General features: G+C 47.0%; 1 protein-coding gene across 1 annotated transcript; it reads right to left on the bottom strand.

Moving 5' to 3' along the window:
• Positions 1–570: 570 nt before the first annotated feature.
• EPDR1 (ependymin related 1) lies at positions 571–23,673 on the bottom strand. The gene is given in 5 exon segments (XM_032873424.1): positions 571–2,138; positions 3,472–3,680; positions 23,033–23,560; positions 23,562–23,622; positions 23,625–23,673. Coding segments are annotated over 5 exon segments (1,044 nt in total). The 3' UTR covers positions 571–1,941.
• Between the last annotated feature and the right edge of the window lie 43 nt (positions 23,674–23,716).

Raw genomic sequence — 23,716 nt, 5'->3', positions numbered from 1 at the left:
AGGGCCATCCCGTGGGTGGAGATAGGACACAGCCAAATGCTGTCAAAAAGGCTTAATCCGGCTGGACCACCTCAAAGGCAGCTGCAAAAGTCCCCACGTGTGCATTCTTGATGCCGGCCCTGCCTGGCCTTCCCTCTGCTCTAAGACTCCGAGAACAGGCATGGGCCCTGGGGATCACAGGGGCTCAGCCCCACCTTGGGACTGACTGAGCAGAGGATGGCCTCGAGGAGAAAAGACCAGGGCAAGACAGAGGCTCTGAAGATCTTGCAAAGGCCAGCGATGTTAAGAGCCTGGACCTGGAGGGTGGCTGAGGGGATGGACAGGGGCTACTCTGACCAGACTCGGGACACTGATGGCCTGTGGGGACTGAAGGAGAGAAATGGGCTAAGAATACCTCTGTGGCTTCTAACCCAGGCAACTGGGCTTTGAGCAGAAGAGCAAGCCTTTGAGAGAGGATAATGAACTTGGCTTAGACCACGTGAAGCACTTTATTAATCAGAGAGGAGCTTTAACTCCAGAATAACCAAGATTATCCATCTATATGACAAAAGTAAATATATCAAAGAACACTTTGAAATGCAATCAAACGTGTTTATTGAAATAAACTGTGAGTCATACAGATTGTTTTCCACGCAATATAGATGTCATACATTTCTCCTAGTAACAGATTATAGCCAGATGAAACACAACAGTAGAAGAATCTAGAATAATAAATTTTATTAGTAGGAGTCTCCCTAGAGACCAGCAAACCCAACCCTTGGATAGATGAGGCAACTAACGACCGGAGAGACTGGCGTTCTCACTTTACAAACAGTTAGGGCACTGAGTGTGTGCCAGGCACTTCCTTGGCACTGGACATATACAAGTAAACAGTACGTGGTACCCGTACTCAGGTTGCTCAGGGCCAGGCTCGTGGGTGACAGCGTCCAGTAAGCAGGGAATTAGCACACATCCTAATACATATGATGAGAAGAGCATGCTCAAGCTACAGAGTGCACCTAGCCCGGGCCTGGGAACCGCTCTCTGAAGGTCAAGTGTGAGCTGACCTGGGAAGGATGAGTAGAAGTCACATAGACAGCTTGCCAGACTGCCCCAGAAGGCTCGGGTGAGGGAAAGCATAGTGCAGTTAGTGCATCGAAGGCGATCAAGTACGGAGGAATTCCAGTCCTGGATTCTGAAGACAATAGTCTCCCGACTCCTAGTGCAGCGCTATTTTTAAAATACTGTCTTTCTAGGTTCCCCGACAAATATGTGATGATTCGGCACGTACAGCAATAATCTTGCATAGAGAAAAGGACCCATACACGGCTCACGCTTACCCAGGTAGAGACATTAAGATTTCCAAAACCTCTTATTTAAAATGTCTCTTTGAGGAATAATTATTTTGTATTGGAGCCTTTCATTTCCTCCCAAAAATTTACATCAATCGGGTCATACCATAAAGCTCTTAAGTCTGGAAGGGATTTTAAGGAACTACTTTGCAGTGGCGAAGGGGGTGGGAGGCTGGGCAGGGGGAGCCATTGCCACCTGGTGCCGGCAATATTGGGGCCACTATCTATAGAGAACGGAAAACTTTATCATGAAAGGGACCAAACCGGTTCTGCATTTTATTATCACATGGCACATGGCAGCAATCCAGTAATTCTTGGTCATGCCAGTAATGAAACCCTCTTCCCTGCCAAGGCAGGTGTGTTTTCCGTTCTCTACCGCCCCTCACCCACGTCTGCCCCCGTGCCCAGATCCACCTGCAAGCATGGAAAACACATCTCCCTCACTGGCTGCACCAGTGCTCTGTAAACATAGCTTGAGGAGTCAAAATCCTATGTACAGAGAACCCCAGACTGATGTTTGTCTTCCTACAATTATGGTATTTCTCTCCAGTGAAGGTTCTCGCTTCTCAAAAGCCTCCAATCCCTCTGGAGCTGTTGGGCACTCACAGGCCTACCAGGAGCAGTCCTCGCTCATCCTCTCGGCCCAGGCCGTCTGACAGGTGCTCGGTGGGATGAACACGGAGGGGTCTTTAATGCCCAGTTGTATGTCGAAAAACCGCGTGGACAATATCACACTGTAATTTTTGGTGAAGGTTTCCTGGACAGGATAACAATCCTTGGCAGTATAAATGCCGATCCAGGTTTCATCTGTCAGAGGAAGGGAAGTGGACTTTTTTTAACATAGAAGATAGGCAAAATGCCTGTATTTTTTCTCTTGTAGTAAAATACACATACAATTCACCCTTTTAACTATTTTTAAGGACAGTTCAGTGGCATTAAGTATGTTCACACAAAACCATCGCCACCATCCATCTCTGGAACTTTGTCGTCTTCTCCAGTGGAAACTCGGTGCCCTCTAAGACTCACTCTCCCTCCCCCCAGCCCCTGGCAACCCCCATCACTTTCTGTCTCTACAAACGGGACCGCTCTAGGGACCTCAGAGAAGTTGAATTACATAGTAGTTGTCCTTTAGTGGCTGGCTTATTTCACTTGGCATCATGTCCTAAAGTTTCGGCCAATATTACCTGTGGCTGAATAATATTTCATTGTTTGTGTACACCACATTTGGGGCATTCATTTATCTCCCGATGGACACTTGGGTTGTTTCTACCATCTGGCTATAAAGATTGATGCTGCTAGAAACAAGGGTACACACTCATCCTTCTGAGTCCTTGCTTTCAGCTCTTCTGGGTATATACCCAGAAGTGGAATGTCAGGTCATGAATAACTCCATGCTAGGGAACACCTGGGTGACTCAGTTGTTAAGCATCTGCTTTTGGCTCAGGTCATGATCCCAGGGTCCTTGGATCGAGCCCCATATCAGGCTCTCTGCTCGGTGGGAAGCCTGCTTCTCCCTCTTTCTCTGCTTGTGTTCCCTCTCTCACTGTGTCTCTCTCTGTCAAATAAATAAATAAAATCTTTTAAAAAAATAAACTCTATACTAAACTTGGGGAGGAGGGTACTCTTTGCACACCGTTTTGTACTATTTCCCACAAACACCATAAAGCCTGTGTTCTTGCAACCATTTTGGGGTAGGCGTACGAAAGCACTGCGGAGAAGAGCTTCATGGCTATAAACAAAAGCAGACACTCAGAATAACGGGAGTAGATCTGGTCTCTGAGACTTTAGAAAGTGACATGAGGATTCTAAAGTAGACCTCAGACAGATGTCTTCCGTGTCACAGATCTCAAGACCACTCAGTGTCAGGGCCGAGGATAAGCCTGTAACAACCAAGGGGGCAGAAATGCACAGGCAGTGCTAGAAGGCTGAGGTGTTTCAAATATGATGCTTAGAATCTGGAGCTAAACAAGCAGCAGAGTACACAGATGGAGGCAGGGAATGACTTCAAAGCAGGTGTGGGGAACATTAAACAATTTACATAAACTTACAAATTGCCCTAACTACCCTTCCTTAATGGACTTAAACTTTTCCCCATCATGCTTCCTGAGATGCAGCACTTGGCTATTTCATGAAGGCTTACACGATCTAGCGGACTTTCTGTCGGACCACTCCTGGACAGTGATCTGCTCCTGGGGCCCCCCTATGGAGTACTGGTCCTCAAACGTGGCGTTCTGAGGAATGTCTAGAGGGTCCCAGGGCTCCGTCAGGCTGATCTTGGAGCACTGCTTGGTGGCTTGTTCAATCTGAAACATCACTCCATCCTTATAGAGCAAAATATATTCAAATAATCTGAAAGACAGATACAGGGAGAACGGATCAGGACCCTGTGTTACAGTCATCATGCCTCTTACCAGCATTCGGTCCAAAGGCCCTTCAATACAAATTACTCTTAGAACAAGTAGAAAAAAACAGTTCTGCTTGCGAGGCAATCACTTACTTATTTATGAGCACTCGACACATTGACAACCTAAATACGAAATCATTAAAATTCAGAGCTCGAAATTGAATATTGAATCACGGAGTACCTATTACCCGCCAGATCCTGTGCTTAGGCTTACAAACACGGGGAACATGGGGAAGCCCTGGGTTAATGGCTGAACTGTGACCTTTTAGCCACAGGGACCCAGGAGGATTTGATCCTTGGCTGGGCCGAGTTCTCCTTGGAGCACTAAGTCAGGAGTCCTTGGGGTGCACTGAAGGTAGCACACCCGGAAGCCTCTAAGGTCAGCCCACCTATGCCCCATTGTCTCAACTCTCAGTCACGAGTCATGGGTTCTGGTAAGGCATAGCTGCGGGAAAATGAGGGCCTCTCCCATACCTGGAGGATACTGGACGCAGACAGAAGTTGAGGGGACCCCAGAGTGACTGGTTTCCCACACAGTTTGCTCCAGGCCCCGCCTCTCCTGCCCACGTGTACAGCCCATGTGTGCGGCGAGTCAGACGGACTCCCAGGCTGGGCGGGGAGTCTGCAGATGCCCCCCCATCGCCCTGCACACCACGTTGTCCCCAGTCCTGTGTGGATCGTAAGGCTAAGCCATCTTGGTGTTGGGGGAAACCAACAAGTTGGGCTTCCCTGTGTTTGTCAATCCAACACTCAGGCCACAGCTGCTGGTCCAGCAGAGTGAGGTTGTGGCTCTGACCTCACACAGGGAAATTCATATCCCTCAAGGGCAGAAGAGCTGAGGGTGGAGAGGGCTTCCCCCGAAAAAATGATGTGAGACGGGCTCCACCCCACAGCCTCCATCTGCCTCCAGGGCAAACATTCACCATCCCAAGTCCGAACTTAGAAAGTATTTTCCTCAGAAAAACTATTATAAGCTATCGTTGTCTACATGGTCAAAATAGTACCACTCTCAGGGTTACGCTTCCGCTTTCTACGATCCAGTATGGAAATGTGAACATGACCTCATTTTATATATTTAGATACATTATCCATCCTGCTTCATCCCAGCAAACGCTTGAAATGGTTTACGAGGGTCAAACCCACGCCTTCTAGAAGTGGGAGTGACTGCAGAAGAGGAAGTGTCCCTTGCTGCGACGCTCTCCCAGGAAAGTGGAGCCAACCTCCAGCCTCTTATAAAAACACGCACGCAGGGTTCCCACCGAACTGCGGCCCTTTGCAGGCACTGGGCTGGACTGTCGCTCTTGCCTGGTGCCTGGTGAAGTCCCACGCAGAACAGTCTGACATTCATGCACGGAGTACAGACATATTACTCTCAATGTTAGAGGGCTGTCCATTCATAAATATGGAACTCTGTACACAAATCCATTTCCATGAGCCATTCAGGGACAGCGGGCCCCCCAAAACACCGTGTGTCCTGGGGGGGGCTCTCTTTTTTTATTCTATCAGCACCATCATCTCAAGCCTTCCCAAGCCCCAGGGGTCTGCGAGGCAGCCTCTTTATTCAGCCGGACATGTCCCCTGTAAACTCAGAGGCTGGGGGAGGCTGTTTCCGACACACGAACCGAGCGAGAGTCAAGAAGGAAGCCGGGAGAAGCACTGGCAAGCTGGGACTCCAACAGCGGAGCACTCGCTAGACGCATTTCTCCTCCAGAGGCCCAGTGTCTGGAGATCCCCCTGCAGAGTTATGATGTTTCTTTTCTTGTAATAAACTGTCTTTTTTTCTGCCTGGAACTTTTTGTGTCACTCAGAAGCAGGGCTCATTTCTAATTGGAGGACTCCGCTGTTCCACCTAGAGCCCCGGAGGACAGCCGCCGGCACAGCTGTCCAAGGAGAGACAGCGCATGGCCCTGCGTGGATCCCAGGGCCACGGTCGCCCGGTCAGCCCCCAGCCGGGGAGGGGATGGGGCCACAGGAGAGGGACACTGCCAGCTTCACTACTGTCCCGGGGCCAGCTCTGCCCATCCACAGAGGGAAAGTTTAATTTTAAAGTGAGAATGCTAGACTTGAAAGAACCTCACAAACTGTTACCATTTGTCCATTCTGGGTGGTCTGAACACAGGTGTTTGTTCCAGTGTACTCAGTACTTGGCTGTTTTCAAAATATTTAATTTTTTCGCAAAAGGCTATCATCTGATATTGAGGTTATGTTGACAGTGTCTTAAGTAAAACAGAAAATATTCATTTAATGGGAAACCAAATACAACCATATAACTGTTTGGTTGTTTTTCGAAATCCTGTATGGATATCAATGATCGTGCCGCTCTGTACAGAGTTTTGGGACACAGAAGGTTTTGATGATGCTGTTGTGACTTGGGTGTTGATGTGAGCATAATTCCTAGTTAAGAGGTAAGTTTCTCCATTGCCAAGAAGATACAGGGTGTGAAGCCCGATAGAGTCATTAGGTCAAAACGCAGAGATCAGCCAGGGTTGAAATGAATCATCTGCCCGGGATGCTGTGCGGGTAATAACCCGTAGACCCGAAGGACTGGACTGACCGTCTTCAACCGAAACTCGATCCCGGGAAGCGAGATCAAAGCCTGGCTCCGAAGTGGAGGAAGCTGGGAGGACAGGAGTCACAAATCACACCCCCGGGGTGCAGGCAAGGTGAGGTGCTGGAAAGGGCCTGGAGGACGAGGCGGGCAGGTCAGGCCCGGGTCAACAAGAGCCCGCAAACTCCTCCTCACTGGCCAGACCCCAAGCAAAGCACAGCTCCCGGGAGGGCCCTTCCAGGCCTCAGCTGCGAGCAAGGTCAGGCCAGCCAGGCCCGGCCAAAGGGTCGGCAGGCTGAGCTCTCCACACCAGCCTCAGTGCAGACGTGCCCAGTGCCCCCATTTTGCCTCGATCCTCACGGGACCAAGGATTCCAGTTGCTTTGGACAAAATGTTCAGGCTGCACTGATCATCTCTCTTGTTCCTGAAAATCCACTGTCCTGACAATTACACTGTCCTGAAAATTAGGCTCCATGATCCCCATGTTTTCTCAAACACTGAAAACCTGTAGAAGTTTTCTATCTTCTGGGCTTTGTACAGCTGATTCACGTTCAACAGAAAAAAAAAAAAATTCCAACAGTACAGAAATGGAAAATGAGTAAAAAATTGCCCAGAAACTCACACTTACAGAAGTAACAACTCTGTACATCTGTGTCTAAACATATATGGGTATTTTTACTTAAATTTCTTTAAATTGTGCCAAAACACACATAACATAAAATTTGCCATCTTTACCATGTTCAAGTGTGTAGTTCAATAGCGTTAGGTATATTTTTATTGTTGTACAAACAATCTCCAGAATTCTTTTCATTTTGCAAAACTGAAACTCTGCCCACTAAGCACCTCCCCATTTCTCCCTGCCCCAGCTCCTGGTAACCACCATTCTACTTTCTCTCCCTGTGAACTTGACTCTCTAGGTGCCTCTATATATAAGGGAATCATACAATAGTTGTCCTACTGGCTTATTTCACTCAGCATCATGTCCCCAAGGCTCATCCATGCTGCAGTGTATGTCAGAATGTCCTTCCTTTGAAAGGCTAATATTTCACTGACTGTATCGGCCACATTTTGCTTATCTCTTCATCTGTGTATAGACCCTGGGTTGTTGCCACCTCTTGGCTATTTTGAGTAACGCTGCTATGAACACACTGTGCAAATATCATATTGATTTTTCATTATGTGTACTAGACACGCTTTACAAAAATGAGTGAATTATGTTTTATAACCTATCGTTTTAAGTTCAACAATTTGTCCTTGATATCCTTCTAGGTAAAAAAATACAGATTTATGGAATCAGTTTTTCTTAATTTACTATGAAATATTTTTAAAATGCAGAAATTAAAGGACTAGCCCAAATATCACCTTTGTACCTACCTCTTAAATTCCATAATGCTGACATTTTGCTATATTTGCTTTATCTAGTTTCTAAATATTTGAAAAAAAAATACTTTCTGCCTCCCCACCACACTACTACTATCATACTTAAGAAATGAAAATTCATTCCCGGGGTGCCTGGGTGGCTCAGTGGGTTAAGCCTCTGGTCATGATCTCAGGGTCCTGGGATTGAGCCCTACGTTGGGCTCTCTGCTCAGCGGGGAGCCTGCTTCCCCCCTCCTCTCTGCCTGCCTCTCTGCCTACTTATGATCTCTTTCTGTCAAATAAATAAATAAAAATCTTTATTAAAAAAAAAAAAAGAAGGACGCCTGGGTGGCTCAGCGGTTAAAGCCTCTGCCTTCAGCTCAGGTCATGATCTCAGGGTCCTGGGATCGAGCCCCTGCATTGAGCTCTCTGCTCAGCAGGAAGCCTGCTCCCTTCTCTCTCTCTCTCTCTCTCTGCCTGCCTCTCTGCCTACTTGTGATCTCTCTCTGTCAAATAAATAAATAAAATCTTTAAAAAAAAGAAAATTCATTCCCTAATGCTACCACCTAATATCTGGTCCATATTCAACTGTCCCCCAAATGTGAATTTTAAAGTTTCTTTTTTTTTTTTTTTAATCAGAATCCAGGGTGCCTGGATGGCTCAGCCAGCTAAGCATCTCCCTATTTCTCATATGTAAAGAGAAACTAGAATTTTGAAGCTCCAAGCATTATTATGAAGATGATTTGAATCAGCAGATATAAAGTTGTTATACAAATATAAGGGATTGTAGCTTTGTAGGCAAGCCTGCCAGTGGTTACGTTTACGATCACCAGTTAATGTCTGATGAGGAAACTACGCGTTTCACCTGCGGACAGAAGATACGATCGGTGATGTACCAAAGAAGGGCTGGTTCATCCAGCAGAATGAAAGGATGAAGGAGAGAATGGTCCTGGATCCTATAGTGGACCCCTCTGGAGCAGACCCACAGGCATCTCTCCCTTTCTCTCTTGCCTGCCTCTCAACACACAGGCTGAGGAAGTATTCTCATTGACTCACTTCCTTCGTTTCCCTTGGTAGTGGGGGTATAGCTGGTTCTGGCCTTGGAGATCTAAAAAGAAGTCTATTGGAAGAGGAGATCTGCTGGAGATTTCTCCTCTTTCCAAAAAACGGACTCCCTGTCCCGCTCTCCGTCCTTCATTTCCTGTCTTTGAACACAAGGAAATAATGCTTGGAGTGGGGACGGCCACTTGGAGACCATGAGGCAACGAGTCAGCCTGCCGTCTTGCAAATGTGAGCCAACTTTCTCTGAGAATGGCAGAGGAGATGATGGCAGGGGCCTTGATAATATTGTTGAGTCAGACCTAGGAACACGCATCACCAGCATTCTGAGGCAAACTACAAACATCCTTATAGTTTTGGCCTCTGTTAGTCAGATTTTCTGACATGAGCAGCTGAAAACGCCCTAAATAAGGAAAATTCACTGCTTTATAGCTCTGATCTAGTGGATGCTTTTAAACAACTCTCTGAGAGCCTTTCATTCCAGAATGAGCAGGGCCCAAGGACTTGGCTAAGCCCAGAACCCACAATATCGGAGCCTGGCCTGGGTGAAGATAAACCCAAACAGCTACTGCCTGTGTAGCCAGGAGGCAACTGTTTTTCTGTCTTGAACCAAAGCAGTCAAGGGGAAAAAAAAGAAACAGTCTGAGGCAGGGGCTACCGACTAGCAAATTCCGCTGCCTGACTCATTATTAGCTTTCTTTTTTTTTTTTTATTTGACAGACAGAGATCACAAGTAGGCAGAGAGTCGGGCAGAGAGAGAGGAGGAAGCAGGCTCCCTGCTGCGTAGAGAGCCCGATGCGGGTCTCGATCCCAGGACCCTGAGGTCATGACCCGAGCCAAAGGTATAGGCTTTAACCCACTGAGCCACCCAGGCACCCTCCTTCCTTCCTTTTTTAAACAGAGGAGAAAATATGAGGCTGAGAGCATAATTACATTGTACATAATGTGCCAGGATTGCACTCCAGGTCGGACCACCTCCCAGACTCCCTCTAACTCACCAACACCATGCTCCTTCCCCTCCTTCGACAAGGGGAAGGAGTGATTCTTCCCATCCACCTATAACTGGTTGGCCATCCAGGACATCTTAAATTGCAGAAAAGGGAGTGGACAAATATAATATTGTGATCACTAAAAGGACTCTGGCTTTTAGGGAAGAAATTGGACAAACTTTGGATTTGTTTCTGATGAGATATAACAGAGCAGCGATGCAAGCCAGCAATCTTACTCTTAGCAGGAAGAACCAAGCGGTAGCCGCTTGCCATTCTAGCCCACACCAAGATTGAGTTACACCCGACAGTAATTATGAGACTTAAAAGCAAAACACTATTTCAAAATTGTTGTGTCAGACAGAAACTCATTGTGCAGGCTGACACAACCACATATAACAAAAGGAAAATTAAGTTACTTGAGAACGCAGCCCTAGGAAAAGTAAAATCAAAGAATAATTACGTGTGCAATTTAAGGAGCTGTAAGGTGATGGCTTCCACCACTTGGATTCTAGTTCAAAAGAGGAAAAGGCTGCTCAAGAAACTGAAGAGATTTCTTTTTTCCAAGAATGTTTCAGGATGAAAACTGGCAACGTGCAGACAGATACTCTTTCATCTGATGGAAGATAATAAAAAACGTCTAATGAGACAACAGTTCAAGCTGTTTTCTTCTCACCACCAAAAAGAAGAGCCTTATTAGTATCAGGATACCCATGTTGCCCTGGTATGCAGTGGTTTCTAGAACTACATATCACAGGGTGGTAAGGAGTCTGGGAGGGTACGAGGTTAGTCAGGTCCGTCCAGCCAGTACCCCGCTTCTCAGGAGAAACATATCAGTTGCCACTGTGTGTAAATATAAACACAGATGCCCTTGCAGCTAACAGTTAATAAGTCTAAAATAGAAATCTTATTTTTTACTTTCACTGGGATTTGAGAAAACACTGAATTTAGGAAACAAAGAATAACGTATGACTACCAAGATAGCTCTCTAACGAAAAACATGATTATCAAAGTAGAAAACACAGTGGAGGTAGCACAGAATGCTCTTGATATGGAAAACAAACAAAAAACAAATAAGAAACAGAAGCAGCGGATTAAAAGTTATGATTCCAGAACTCTAGGTAACTCTAGGGATGCCTGGGTGGCTCAGTCGATTAAGCATCTGCCTTCAGCCCAGGTCATGATCCCAGCGTCCTGGGATTGAGCCCCGCATCGGGCTCCCTGCTCAGCCAGGAGTCTGCTGGTCTTCCTCTGGCTCTGCACCTCACCCCCCCACCCCACTTGTGCTCGTACATGCACACTCTTTCTCTCTCTAATAAATAAGTGAATAAAATCTTTATCAAAATCTCTGGAACTGTACCACCACAGCCATACCCTCTCTGAAGAAAATTAATTGAATACATTTTCTAGCTGACTGAGACATGAATCAAAATCAAATAATGCCCAAGGTGAAGGTTACGAGTGGGGTCTCTGGGGTGATTAGGTCCTGAGGATGGAGCCTTTGTGAACAGGATTAGTGTCCTTATTCAAGAGGCCCTGGAGAGCTAGCTGGCCTCTCCATGTGAAGATACAATGAGAAGCCTATGACCAGAAGAGAGCCCTTCCCAACCATGCGGGCACCCTGCTCTCAGACTTCCAACTTCCAGAACCGTGAGCAATGGACTGTTGCTTACCAGCTACCTAGTCTCTGGTATTTGTTCCAACAGACTAAACAGACTCAGGGGAGCTTGGAGGAGTTACTTGGTGCCTCTTCTAGGGCAGACTGATGGCTCTCACTCATTGGCACAACTCACACTCTGGAACTTTCCCAGTCTGTCTAACTTTAGCCACAACTAAAGGCTCCTTCCATGAAGGAGCATCACAGCCTTTTTGTCCAAAGGCAGCTGCCTTCTGTTTAGGGGCCATTTGTCCAAGAGCTTCTCCAGTCTTTGGAGGGTCTGAGGGCCACTGAGGCACCCTGCTGGGGGTCTGATTCTTCACACGGCCTCTCTGTACAAAGAGGCACTGCTTCTGAAGGGAACATTAGTGGTCAGGAAACTTCCAGTGCCATACTGGGGGAAATTTTCTAAAACTGGGACTGAGGAGCAAGGGAAACACTGAAGATAGTGTTTGATGAGGGAAGAGCAGGGGAGTAGCTTGTGGATGAAGGGAACCTGGGGGATCCATTTATGGAGGTCATGGTATGCCTTCTTAGGGGGTCGCCACTATAAGCCTGCCTAAAAGCTTTTCAAAATATGGGTAGGCAGAGCCATATCATATCAGAAACCATTCTTGGCAAAGAAGATACATAATGTAGAATATAAAGACTTAATAAACCATAAAACATTCCATAAATTCATAGACTGATTGTTAAAAATGTAATCATGAGGAAAAAGAAAACTGGAATAAAAAAAGGATATCAGTAGCTAAGGTCTGAAGTTGTTTCAGAGTTCAGAGCATATCATGTACAAACTTATTATGATGATAAATATAATCCTGATGAAATGGAAGATCGTCTAGGAAAATATAAATAACCCAACTAACGCAGAATGAAGCAGAAAGTTAAGTGGATCATCAATAGCCAGAGGAAAATATCCTTACAGTGGCCTAGTGAGATCTTAGATCTTTGATCTTAAAAAGAGATCAAAGAGTTTCTTCTTCAAAAGGAGTTAGGTCCTAATGGTTTCAAGAATTAATTTCTTCCAACCTCAAGTCTGGAGAGGATAGAGAGATATTGAAGACTTGCCAATTCTTTTATAATTTTACAAATCTTTTCTACATTAAAATATGGAAAGCAGAAAAATAAAAAGTAAAGAACAAGCTAAATTGTGGCTATGGATTAAAAACAAATCTTCAATAAAATGTTATTGAGTCAAATCAAGCAGATTTGTAAAAGACTATTTAATACCCATCCTGATTAGAAGAAATTCTTTACAAAATAGGTCAGAAAAATATTTACTGAACTTGATGGAGTATCTTTGTTAAACCAATGGCCCATAGGGGACTTACCTGGGGAGGATTAGAGACAGTCACAACAGAGAGAGAATCACAAGGGGGTGTGACTTCACCTCAGGCATGCCATTTTGCCCTGCCATTTCTTCTTTATCATATTAGAAATGACCAAAAATCATTAGACTCCATATAGGCGTGAGTGTGGGAAACACAAACAATCACATTCTGCCAGCTGAAATGTCTGCCTTTGGAGCAACCTTCCCAAAGGGCAAAGTTGTCACAACCTAAAAATGTGCAAATCCCTCTTTTATCATTTTCTTATATAGCAATGTATCCAAAATACGTTAAAAAGTGGTATGCATCTAATTGCACACAAATACAAGGCTATGAGTGTAGTAGTCTATACTAGTGGGAAATAGACAGGAAATGAATACAACTATCCCATAATAAGGGACTGCTTAAAGAAGCTATGTTCTACCCATTAGCTAGAAGACCACACAGTCATGAGAAATGGTTCTGTTAATGGTTACTTAGTGGCATGAGAAATGTGCACAATATTTAGTTAAATTTAAAAAATGCAGAGCATGTTTCCATTTTAATTTTAAAATCACAGGAAATACACAGGAATAGGGAAAGAAATCCATAGGTACATAGGTACATACATCAGAGTTCTTAGTCCCATATAGCAGGACAATGAGACAATTTTACTCTCTTTATGTTGCTCTTCTGTGTTATGTAGATTTTCCACCACAAACATCTACAATGCTAGTAGTCCAAAAGTCATGAAAATGGTATTTATTCACTCAGCACATATTTATTGAGTCTTATGATGTACCAAGCCCTTCTAGGTGCTGGGGTTTGGGTGATAAATCAAACCGGTAATATTCTCTCCCTCATGGAGGCAAGACAATAAACACCAGACACACTCACTGACCAGACGATGTTACCCAGGGATCGTGTCCGGAGGAAAAGAGAACAAGATGTGGTGGGAAGTGGCTGGTAGGGAGGGTCACAGAAGGCCCCTCTGAGGGGATGGTGAGCTGAGACCTGAATAAGGAGAAGCCCGGAGTTGGAAGATAATAGCAGTGGACTAGTCAGTATGGATAAGCTTGCATGGTATATTGTTAAGTGAACAAAAGCCCATTGTGAAACAGTGTGTGCTTCAGTATTCATGCTGTGTGTCTCAAAATCACCTAGGACAGGGGCGTCTGCAGTGGAGCAGAGGCTGAGCATCCGACTCTTGGTTTCAGCTCAGGTCATGATCTCAGGGTCGTGGGATCGAGCCCTGTGTCAGGCTCCATGCTCAGTGGAGAGTCTCCCTGCCCCTCTGCTCCTCCCCACCTCACTGTATCTCTCTCAGAGGAATAAAAAAATCTCTTTAAAAAATCACCTAGGATATTTAGAAGACATTACGAGTAGCCATAATGGTGGAGCAGTGACAGATAATTTTTACTTTCTTTCTCTGTGCATACCTGCCATTGGGTATCCTTCTACAATGAGTAGAGGTCAACATTATTACTCATTTCCTCTTCAACTATTCAAAAAAAAATCTATTTCTGTGGTGTTCTAGATAACAGCAACAACCAGATAAAAATTCCTCATGGTGGAATCTTGCTTCAGGCAAGGCGAGGCAGAGGAGATGAGGGGACGGGTTTAAAAAGCACTAAATAGGGACGCCTGGGTGGCTCAGTCCATTGGGTGTCTGCCATCAGCTCAGGTCATGATCCCAGGGTCCTGAGATTGAGTCCCACATGGGGCTCCTTGCTCAGCAAGGAGCCTGCTTCTCCCTCTGCCTGTTCTGCCTGCAGCTCTCTGTGCTCCTGCTGTCACTGACAAATAAATAAATAAATAATCTTAAAAAAAAAAAAAAGGCAGTAAATGGTATGTCCAATTGTGGTCGGTGTCTTGAAGACATTAAGCGGTGTGGTGTGGTATATAAGAATGCTGGCTGGAGAGACAGTCTAATTTGGGAGGGGGCCATGCAGCTTTTTAGGGAGAAGGCTTTCTATGCACAGGAAACAACAACCCAAATGCCAACAGGGGGAAGCTTGCTGAGCTGGGGACCGGAGGGGGCTGGCGACGAGGGGCTGCTGCATGCTCAGGGACAAGATATGGGGGCGAGATGGCAGCAGATCCATCAGGGCGGCTGGGCCCTGGTAGGGAGAGTCACTCTGACAGACAGAAAGGCACTAGAGGGTTTTGAGCAGATGAGTGACATGATATATTTCTAGCGGAATCCTTCAAGCTGCTATGTTGAGAACAGACCAAAGGGGCAGGGAGGGAAGGAGGAGGACCTGTTAGGAGGTTAGCACAAGAAGCCCAAGCAAGAACGATGAGGGTTTGGGTCTTCATGATGACAGTGAACACGGGGTCAGATGCTGGGTCTATATCAGAACGAGAGTCGACAGGATTTGCTTATGGACTATCCGTGGGAAGTGGGAGAAGAACTCAAGGACGACTCTAAGGGCTGATCCTGAGCAACTGGAATTGCTATTAGCTGAACCTCAGAAACCTGCAAGAAGAACGACGTTTGTTGGTTTGTTTGTGCATTTGCAGGGCAGGCATTAGTTTTGGGTAAAGTTGTGCTGAGCTGAGGGCACCAATCGAGGGTTGTAAGAGAACAGTAATGGCCAGCCCGAGCCCTGGGACATCCTACCACTGATGGTCGCAAGAAGAGTGGGAAGAGCAAAGGGGACTGAGAAGCAAAAGGAGTCGGACGGAAAGAGGGACAGCAGAAGAAGGTGGTCTGTGAAGATACCAAAATGGAGGAAGTGGGCCCAGGAAAATGAGGAGTGATAAAGGATCGTTCGGTTACGATGGGAAGCATATCGTTCTTGAGCAGACAGGCCCTGCGGAATTGTGATACTCAAGGATTGACTGGAGAGGGTTCGAGAGAGCGTGGGCTTCGGAGACTGGACTTCACGTGAGATTTGCTCTAAGTCGATGGGAAGAATGGGGTTTCAGCTGGTGGGATCAAGAGAGGAATTTTTTCTTTAAAGATGGGTAAAATAAAAGAAATTATGAAGGGGAAAATAGAAGACTTTTACTGGAATCGGGGAAATATAACACTATCACATTTATTCCAGGAAAAACAAACCACTAATTGGTGGAATATTTTCAGATCTTTGGGCACTCTGCCCCTGACCGCCATCTTCGAGGGCAGAATCGGGGAGAAACAGCTCAAGGTTGACAGAGAGAAGTAAAGATGTTTTCAGAGCAGTTTGGCGACCACCTCTGGCTTCTAGTTATAAGTTAGTCTAACACCCCACCAGTCCTATTACTCCGTGGGGCTTGTCTTCCTTGGCACTAAGCCTCCCCACCGCCTGCTTCTCCTCAGCATCCCAGCATCAACCCTGTGAAATCCAGGGTCAACAGACCCACCAAATTAAGACTCAAAGCAAACTTTACGGGCTTCCAAGAAAATCTCTTTCTTGAAGAAAAACTCAATTTTGCAAATCAGCATGATTCACTTTCGGGGATCAAAAGGCCACCAGCAGTCAGACTTCCTGAGGTAATAATAAAAGAAAATGCTGGCTCTAGCCATCAGAGATCAAGGGGAGGGAGTAAAGGCAAAAAGGAGACATTCTCCTAAAATTCTGAAAGTTGCGATTTCTTAAAATGTAAGCCCAGTCCACGCAAAACAGGGTTGTGATTAAATAAATTTGTGGAGGGGCGCCTGGGTGGCTCAGTGGGTTAAGCATCTGCTTTTGGCTCAGGTCATGAACTCGGGGTCCTGGGATGAGCCCCACATCATGCTCCCTGCTCAGCAGGGAGTCTGCTTCTCCCTCTCCTTCTGCCCCTTCCCCTTGCCTGTGATCTCTTGTGTGTGCACACTCTCTCAAATAAATAAATAAAATCTTATAAATAAATAAATAATCAATTTGTTGAGCAGTTCATACTAATTTACCTCCCCCAGCCACATAGATGGATTCTGAGGATTTACAACGATATAACCCTGAGAAATCCAAACATAACCTGATCTGCCCTTTCCTCTCACTCAACAGTGTAATCTAAAATCACTAGATAGGGCCACGCAAGGTAGGCATCTGCATGGTCTATTAGCCCAGGGCACAGAGCCCAAGTGGGGAGAGGGGACCACCCATGTAGGGAGGGCACATCACAGTGATGCAGAGCTGGTTATCTATGGCAACCAATAATGGAGCCAGTTTTCTCTGAGAAGAGACCTCCAAAAATGAACCCTGTGCGGGTGGAATGGAATTGGAGTTTCTGGTGTAAATATGTATATGGATCAGAATTAGAAGCTTAGCAATGTATGCACACGTAAATTTGTGTGTATGCGTATGAGTAAGTAACTGTGTGTGTGTGTGTGTGTGTATGTGTTCAAACCTATGCCATACCCTTGTTTTGTCCACTAGAGCAGAGATCTTGGCTTCCAAATATTATTCTCCAGTAAAAATAACCAGAGCTCCAGGTTCAGAAATGGTTCATTCTGAGACTCTAGCAGAGAGAGTACAGATGATTTTGGAACATCTTACTGTGGCAAAAAGCATTGAAGTGCTCAGAGAATAAGAGATACATGTTTAAAGAACATAAGAGCCAACTTTAAGATGTCCCCACTGGCCAGATCTGGGACAGTGTGAACATCAAAACAAATAGTGAGAACAAAGGCAATACAGTGAGAATCCTTGAGTCCTTGCTGATATAAATAAATGAATAAACTGAGTGTCATGAAAACTGGGATGTGTACATTGTTTTAAAAGATCTCTCTACCAGGGAGCCTGGGTGGCTCAGTCAGCTAAATGTTCACCTTCCGCTCAGGTCATGAACTTGGGGTCCTGGGATCAAGTCCTGTATCAGGCTCCCTGCTCAGTGAGGAGTCTGCTTCTCCCTCTCCCTCTGCTGCTCCCTGTGCTTGTGATTTCTCTCACTCTTTCTACTGCTGTCCAATAAAGAAAAATAAAATCTTCTAAAAATACTAAAAAATAAAATATCTCCCTACAGGGGAGCCACCTGGGTAGCTCAGTCAGTTGAGCACCTGACTCTTGATTTCAGCTCAGGTCATGATCTCAGGGTCCTGGGGTTGAGCCCTAAGTCAGGCTACCCACTAGGCATGGAGCCTGCTTAAGATTCTCTCCCTCCCTCTCTAAGGGGAAAAAAAGAAAACAAAAAACACCTCCCTACAAAATACGCATTCATTACAGAGTTAAAAAGTGTCACTTCACACCAAAAAAACCTTGCAGCCATCAGTTCGTTACCCAGGTGATGCCGGTGGACATCGTAATGTACCAGGAACAGAGTACTACCTCCGTGGTATTCCTACCACAGGTGAATAACCAGAATCTCATCATAAGGAGACGTTAAACAAACCCAGATCAAGGCACATTCTACCAAATCACTGGTTTGTAATCGCCCAAAGTATCCAAATGCAAGGAAGACGGAGGAACCGTTTCAGCCAGAAAAGCACGGAAAAGTCAGGACACCTAAATGCAGTGCTTGAATGTAAACTGGGTCCTTTCGCTATAGAGAACATAAATGAACAACTGGCAGAACTTGAAAGACACCCAAGTTTCAGATGGTAGAAATGAATCCATGTTGTTAATTTCCGGGTTTTTGTGGCCCTGTTGCTCTCGTGCCAGGGATAGCCCTCTTTGCAAGAAATGCACGCCCACGTCTCTGGGGGCAGCGGGGATATCAAGTTGGCAACTCTCCCTCCAATGATTCGGAGTGGGGGCGATGGGATGGGCGACGGCTGGGTCCTGACTTTCTGTAAGAGTCCGATAGCTTCACAACAAAATAAAACTCTACATTTGGAGGGGAAAACACCCTTATCCTGCTCTTCAAACACAGTGATGGTTGAAGTTGCCTAGTGTGATAACAGCTGTTGGAATTAATCTTCCACAGCAGATAGGTGCAGGAACTCGGTAAGCAATGCTATCCATGCCCTGGAATATTCCCCTACCGCCCCACCCCCCCACAGACCAGAGCCTTCTGAGTCTGCAGCCAGAGAGCTTAAGGGTGGCCCCTCGTTACTCTGTCCAGGAGCAGAAGTTTAGATGAAAAGGAGAAGGCAGAAAAAGCATTTTGATTTTATCTACACAAAGGGACATGCTGAGAAAAAAAACGTAGAATCCATGTTAAGTTCATTACCTCATGGTAGAAATGGGAGAAACAATGAACGCGTCCGTGGTATCATTTCATCTTTAAGGAAGAAGGCTTAAAGGCTATTTAGTATAAACAGGGTAGATCATTAAAATTAAATCCAAAGATAAAAACCGGATAGGCTGAGAAGTTAGGATCTTGCTGTGGTGAAGCCGGGACTAGAAGCCATGTGTGACGTCTGATGACTCACTCACTGCATGTCTGTGCTCTCGCCATTACACTAGGTGGCTTTCTCCAAAAATGCAGAATAGAAATGATATTCTGTTCTCCAAGAAATAGAATGCCCACAGAAAACTGAGACAGACATGATCTGGTCAGAATTTGAACTGAGAAACCACCTGTCATGCCATTTAAAGCCCATTTTTTCTTTTCACCTTTTACCCCCCAAAATCCCTGAACATGTAGGACTGGGAATTGATCAGTCTTCTAAGATATTATCCCTAATGTCCCCATACACATTCTCTATGTCAGTAGCGCCATTAATTCCAACCCCCAAGCCACCATTTTGTAAGTGGGAGCAAGAAGTTACTGGTGGCCTCTCAAAATTCATTCAGTATTGTTTCTCCCACAAAGTTCAACATGTTCGCAAGAATATGAAAATAATCTTTTTGCTTTTCCTCAGTCTTCCAAATGTAATACTTGTGAGTTTAGTCAAGGAGTCAGGAAAGATAGTTGGAACCAGAAAACAAAATAGTATCAATTACTAATATTCCCCATTCTCTGCTAAGGCTGTCTTATCTGAAGCTTGTAAAGTTGTTTAATCTTTTCCATCATCTCAGGGAAAAGAGAACCTGGAAAGTCCTAGTCATTCCACAGTAACTATCAGTGGGATTTTCCATAACAATCTGGATGCAAAATAAAAATCGTAAGAAGTTGATCCAATTCTAAAACTTACTTCTCAACTTACTAATAAATATGAAGAGACAACCCATCCATATTTTCTTCAAATAACATCTGGTTTTTTGGCCAGACTGCTGATACCTGAAAAAGTTTCCACATTAGTTCCAGAAAATCTACATTTAAAGAGCTTAAAAATGCATTTATGCCCTAAACATTCTTTTCTACCTCTGAGTGAGGGCCAGAGATGGGACTGTGAGACAGCATCTTGCCAAGAAACTGAGAAGAAGGGGAATAAAACTGCCTTCTAGAATCTGAACTGTGAAATCAACACTTGATAGGTCAGGACAAAGAAATGAGAAATCACCAACCACATGGGGACAAAAAAGTTCTAGGCCAGCAAGACTTGGCTGTGACCCCACTAAAGACATAATGCACATATATAAAGACTATACGAATCGATCGCAGAGTCATAGATGAAGAAGGGTTGCTAAGACAGCTTGAACCTACTCACCAAGCCTCGGTGCAGAGTGGAGGGAGTCTGGACCCACAGGGTTGGGGTAACAGAACCAGCAACAAGGCATCTTTCTGGTGAAAAATGAGCGCATCACTGACTCTCACCCCATTCCCCCGGGCTGGCCTGTCTTACTCATGATGGAAAGCTCAACTTTGAGCATACTGCCTGGCCTCAAGCAAGCAATCATTGGATTCAGTGACTTTGCTCCAACTCTTTGCTCACCACCTCCTGATTATAATTTGGCTGCCCGCATAGTTTAGCCGACAGGGAAAGGATGATCTGGTCTTGTGGATCTGAAAATCCTGGCTGCCACGCCAGCCCCAGGACTCACTGAAATACACACTTTAGCTGTTAAGCCTGCTTCCTCCAAGTCAGCTCCCAAAGGCAGGGCCCCGAGTGCCCTGTCCGGTCTAGTTTCTGAGCCCACAGGCTGGCAGCGAGTCTCTGGGCCACAGTAACTTCACCAGGATGGTGAGGACGGTGGTGGCCATGGGGACAACTGCAGCCATTCGCTGAGCACATTCAAGGCGTCAGACCCTGCATTATGTGCTTTACATACTTGAACTCACTGAATCCCCACTGCCATCCAACCCATCACACACTATTAGCATTCTCATGTTGTAAATGAGGAAACTAAGGCTCAGAAAGCTTCAGCAATTTACCCCAAGACCCACACTAAGATTCTACACTCAGACTCGGATTTGTCCATCTCTAACACTTCACCTCTTACATTGTGAGAATAGGACCTCTGGAGGATGGACCCTTGCACTTCCCCGGCCATACTCCTCTGCTTCAGCAGTGGGCTCGGAGCCATTGCAGTCCATCTGCAACATGACCGGTCATCAATCCACCCCCACGGCACCAGCCTTCACACCAGTGCACAGAAAGATTAGCAGTTTGCCCACAATCAGAAGTACAAAAAACCAACTCTATCTCCGTGAACTGCGTCACTAACCATTCCATGCCACCAGAAGCCAAAAATGGGGGCCTCTCCTTGACCCTTCCCTCCCCTCACCTCCACCATCAATGTGTTCGATTTATGCACTAACCGAGTCCGCTTCTCACCATGACCATGGTCACTACCCATCCTTCTCCTGGACCTCCACACGTCTCCCAGGTCATGTCTCTTGGTCTCATTTATTCACAACCATACTGTAATCCATTCATAACCTTTCACTGCTTGAAAATCCTTCAGTTGAGCCCAACCTCTCCATGTCCTCTATGCTTCAGTCCTAACAGCGACTGGTCTGCAGGTCTTGGAATACACCCAGCCCTGTGTGCTCCAGGATGTCCTGCGATAGATCCGCATCCCCCCTGAGCAGCCTTCCCTCCTCCAGTCACTGGAGCAAGGCTTGGGGACTAGCTCCTGCTTCAGTGCCTCCAGGAAGCCTGGGTTAGCTGCCTGTGTGAAATGTTCTTGTCACACTCAGCATACCCTTCATCTCGCTGGGTGGGAATTTTCCTTCATGTGACTCCACCCTCAGACTGTGACCTCCCTGCGGCCCAAGACCCGCTCTGTTTACACAAAGTGCTTGCCGTGAAAAAAATGCATGATGAATGCGTGAGAGCATGGTTAACTGCGCAGGTGTCAGAAGCCACCCAACTTCAAGTCCCAGCTGTGTGGTCTGGAAAAAAAATGTTGAATATCCCCGGACTTCAGATTCTCTATGAAACAGAGATCATAAAACCTCCACTGTCATGCTGTTTTGAAATTTTCATGTAATATGTGGAAATTAGTCAGCTCTATGCCCAGTATATAGTAAGTGCTCAAACACTGGTTGTTGTTTACTGTTCTTACTCTGTCCTTTGAGGCAGAACCATAATGCTCTTTAGAGGCCTTAGAGAGCCTCCCAGGCCGCCATGATGACTTGGCTGCTCCAGCCCTCCTCCGCACTCACATTTTACTCCCGGAAATGCATTAGCTTCCATTCTCAAATACACTGCTTTGAAAGGTTCTGTCCCTTCAGTACTTTCTTCAAGATGCCTAACACTCCAACAACCGCTTTTAGGTGAAATGACATCAAAATTTGCCCCTGGTCTTACTGCTCACCAGACCCTTAAACCATGGACATCACAGGGCACGTGACAATCACAGAAATGTCACCCAAAGAGGGAGGCATAACCCCCAGAAGAGCACAGGTAGGAATGTCCACAGGAAAGCAGTGCAGCTGACAGGTGGTGATCCCGAAATAGAAACCAGGTCTCAGAAAGAGGTCATCCTTTCTCTCAGCAGATGTGGAAAGGTGAATTGTGAGACAAGTAGTTTAAGAAAATGGCATAGTTGTGCAGCTATTAAAAATAGGGTGGGGGCCAACCAATAAGATGGCGATTAAGAACGCATAAGAGATGGGGTATATAAACAAAGATGATGTTTTTTGATCACAGTATGTCACACTTGCTTTAAAAACTTTAAGGAAGTAGACCAAAATGTCAACAGTTGTAACAGGGTGATGAGTTTGTAGGCGATATTTTCCTTGATTCCCCACACCTTTTGCAGTGTTGTCCTATTCCTTTAAAAATGCAACAAGAATTCTTAAAATATATACATTCTGCGTGCCTCCGCGCAGATGGCTCCTGGAAGAGATGAGATGGTGTAGATGAGATGCCCATGGATGAAGGGGGCTCCTAGCGCCGAGGGCCTGACTCAGCAGCGTGCGGACTGGACCCTGGCGAACCTGGGCCCCGGGGGCCCCGGGATGCGGTCCCGCCCCTGCCGAGTTCCTTCTTCACCCGCCACCACCCCGCTGAGGATCTCAGCGTGCAGGGGGCCCAGCCCTCCACCCAGCCCCCGACCGGGCTGTCCCCGGCAACCTTCCCGCGACGTTTCTCCTCGGTAACGGGGAGGCGCCGCCAGCGGTTGGATTGCGGGCGGGCCCCACGTCGCCCCCGCGACCTCGCCCAGCCAAGCCGGCCAGGCCGCCCACCCCGCGGCCCGCGTACCTCTTGCAGGGGATCAGCGCCTTCCGCTCGTCCAGCACCCGCACGCGCTGGTTGAGCCCGTCGTAGGAGAGCAGGGCGCGGCTGTTGCGCCCGCTGCTCTGCCGGTACAGAACCTGGCGGCCCTCCCACTGCTGCGGCGCCTGGCATGGGCGCGGAGTCCCCAGGGCGCCCCCGGCCCCCGCCCCCGGCGCCGCCGCCCCCAGGCCGCAGAGGCCGCCCAGCGCCCAGAAGCAGAGGCCGCCCAGCAGCCAGGCGCCCAGGGCCTCCCGGGCCACGCCGAGCGGAGCGCGCCCTGACATCGCCGACCGCCGCGCTCGCTGCCCCGCCGAGAGCCCGCGCCGACCGCAGGGGGCGCTGAACCGCGCGGGCGCCGCGCAGCCTTCCGCGGGGTGCGGGAGTGCGGTCTCGGCGAGCCGGCTGCCTCCCGCCGCTGCCTCCCGCCGCCGCCTCCACGGCGGTCGGGACGAGGGCGCGCGAGGTGCGGGAGCCGGGAGCCGGGAGCCGGGCCTGGGAAGGCTCGGGTGAATCGCGGGAGCTATTTCTGCCTGGGCCGCTGCCCGCTGCGGCTTCTGTTTTCACTTGCTCTCTGCTGCCAACAGGAAATGCAGTGGCAGCGGTGCCACTAGCATCCTGAAGGGCATCCGCGTTTTAAACGGGGGGGGGGGGGGGGGGGGGGGGGGGGGG

This window comes from Lontra canadensis, unplaced genomic scaffold, assembly GCF_010015895.1.
Source record: "Lontra canadensis isolate GAN:19392208 unplaced genomic scaffold, GSC_riverotter_1.0 scaffold48, whole genome shotgun sequence".
NCBI lineage: Eukaryota > Metazoa > Chordata > Mammalia > Carnivora > Mustelidae > Lontra > Lontra canadensis.
This window is presented reverse-complemented; position numbering and strand designations above follow the sequence as displayed.